Source organism: Echinops telfairi, unplaced genomic scaffold (assembly GCF_000313985.2).
Source record: "Echinops telfairi isolate 266 unplaced genomic scaffold, ASM31398v2 ScPeMD7_30;HRSCAF=105, whole genome shotgun sequence".
Lineage (NCBI taxonomy): Eukaryota > Metazoa > Chordata > Mammalia > Afrosoricida > Tenrecidae > Echinops > Echinops telfairi.
This window is the reverse complement of record NW_022103927.1, coordinates 15,139-17,157: the sequence shown is the minus strand read 5'-3', so window position 1 is coordinate 17,157 and position 2,019 is coordinate 15,139. Positions and strand designations below refer to the sequence as shown.

Genomic DNA, 2,019 nt, shown 5'->3' with positions numbered 1-2,019 from the left:
AGGACCCCAGGAACTCTGATGCCTTGCTCTCCAAAGCCTGAGGTGCTAACTTACCACTGATCCTTGCCTTTGAAGGAAGTTTCCAGAACTCTTTGCCCAGTTCAAGTCCTTCCTGGGCGTAAAGGAGCTGTCGTTTGCCCCGCCCTTGAGTGACCGGTCCGGGGACGGGATCAGTCGGGAGATCGACTACGCGTCCTGCAAGCGCATCGGGTCCAGCTACCGGGCACTGCCCAAGACCTACCAACAGCCCAAGTGCAGTGGGAGGACGGCCATATGTAAAGAGGTAGTGCTGCCTGGGCCGGAGGGAAGTGTGCGCCCCAAGGACAAGGAGCGCTTCTGGGCCACTCACCCCAGCCCCTGTCCAAAATGTCCCTGGGGTTTAACGTGGGCTTGTACCCAGATTGCCCCAGACAGGGAGCAGGGCTGGCTGGGGCCGGCGAGCTGCAGGAGTTTGGGGTGGTGCCCTGGAGCACTCGCTGTCCTCGGTGTGTGTCTGCTCAGCTTCTCCAGGGACGTGTTCAGAGTGGCAGAGTGGCCGTGCCCAGTGGCACAACAGTTAAGTGCTCAGCTAATGCCACTTGATGGTTGGAACCCGGCCAGTGGCTCCTCAGAGATGCTCTGAGGACCTGCTCCCTAAGGGGACAGTCCAGCACTCTGCACCAGCCTGTGCAGCACTTCGATCTGCACCACATGGGGTGGCGCTGAGTCCGAACCCACACACGGCACCACTGCCCTCCACCGCAGCTGGGCTCCAAGGGGGTGGGGGGCCAGTGGCTCTCGGGCACACTTCCCACCCTACGTCGTGGTCACCGGGGTTCCTGTCCAGCCAGTGCACCTTGTCAGAGGAGGTGGAGGTGGAGGTGTAGCTGCGGTGCTGACCAGGTTTCACAGACCAGGAAGAAAGGCCTGGTGCTGACTTCCCAGCATCAGCCAGCGGAAACTCCGTGGATGACAGTCGTCCATTTGCAGCCCCTCATGGGGCTGGCCCAGAACCCAGACCGAGAGACACTGGCCGGATTCAGACACTCTGCTCAGTGCAGGATGCGCTTCAGGGGTCTGCAGACCATGGCCCTGGACCAAACCCAGATGACCAACTGCATTTGTAAAGAAAGCTTTGGGGTGCAGTGACGCCCCTTTATCTATTGTCAACGGCCATCTTCTAGCTCTAAGGGCAGAGCTGAGTAGATGTGACAGAGCCTGGCAAGCCTCAAAGCCTAGAACGCTTCCCATCTGCCCTTTACAGAGAACATTCCCTGACCCCTGAAGTACTAATGTGCCCATTTGGCCATAACCCACTGCCTTCTAATCAATTCCCACTCATAGTGACCTCTAGGACAGAGTAGAACAATTTATCTGTAGGGTTTCTGAGGCGGTAAATGAGCAGCCAGCCTCTTTCTCCGACAGAGTGGCTGGTGGCTTTGAACCACTGACCTATCAGCAGCCCAACATGCTTTTTGTGAAAGCTCCTTTTACTGGCATGCGACAACAGTTTTCTCAAGTCAGGGTAACCTTGCTTGTGTGGGTGTCTGCTACGCTGATTAAGGCGGGAGGTGGCATGATCGATCGGCAGGGCCTCAGCTGGTCACCATCTCCCTGGCACAGGTGCTGAACGACACCTGGGTCTCCTTCCCCTCCTGGTCGGAGGACTCCACCTTCGTCAGCTCCAAGAAGACGCCCTACGAGGAGCAGCTGCATCGCTGTGAGGACGAGCGCTTCGAGGTGCGGGGCCCGGGGAGGGTCTCCTCTGAGAAAGGGGGTTTCTCAGCAGCAGGCCACGCTGAGGTGCACGCGCTTGCCCGTCCTGTGCCCCGATGGCTACTGAGATGGTTCTAGATTCCCACACCAGCTGTAAAATAACCCTGAAAGAAAGTGGCACCCCCCCAGCGTCCCAGGGGGCTTCTGCCACACTCTAGTGCCCTCACAACCAGGACCCGATCCAGTGGCCTGACTCTTGGCTCCTGGCTGTGATGTGTGTGTGTGTGTGGTGTGGTAGAGTAAGCATATGCATGGGTGTGGGCA

At 58.4% G+C, this 2,019-nt stretch overlaps 1 protein-coding gene across 2 annotated transcripts in view; it reads left to right on the top strand.

Moving 5' to 3' along the window:
- The window catches only part of SIN3B (SIN3 transcription regulator family member B), a 25,117-nt gene that overhangs the window by 16,263 nt on the left and 6,835 nt on the right, over positions 1 to 2,019 (top strand). For both annotated transcript variants that reach the window (XM_045289718.1, XM_030885503.2), the window contains exons 8-9: positions 76 to 283; positions 1,603 to 1,719. In XM_045289718.1, coding sequence (XP_045145653.1) covers positions 76 to 283; positions 1,603 to 1,719 — 325 coding nt within the window. The remainder of the gene's footprint in view (positions 1 to 75; positions 284 to 1,602; positions 1,720 to 2,019) is intronic.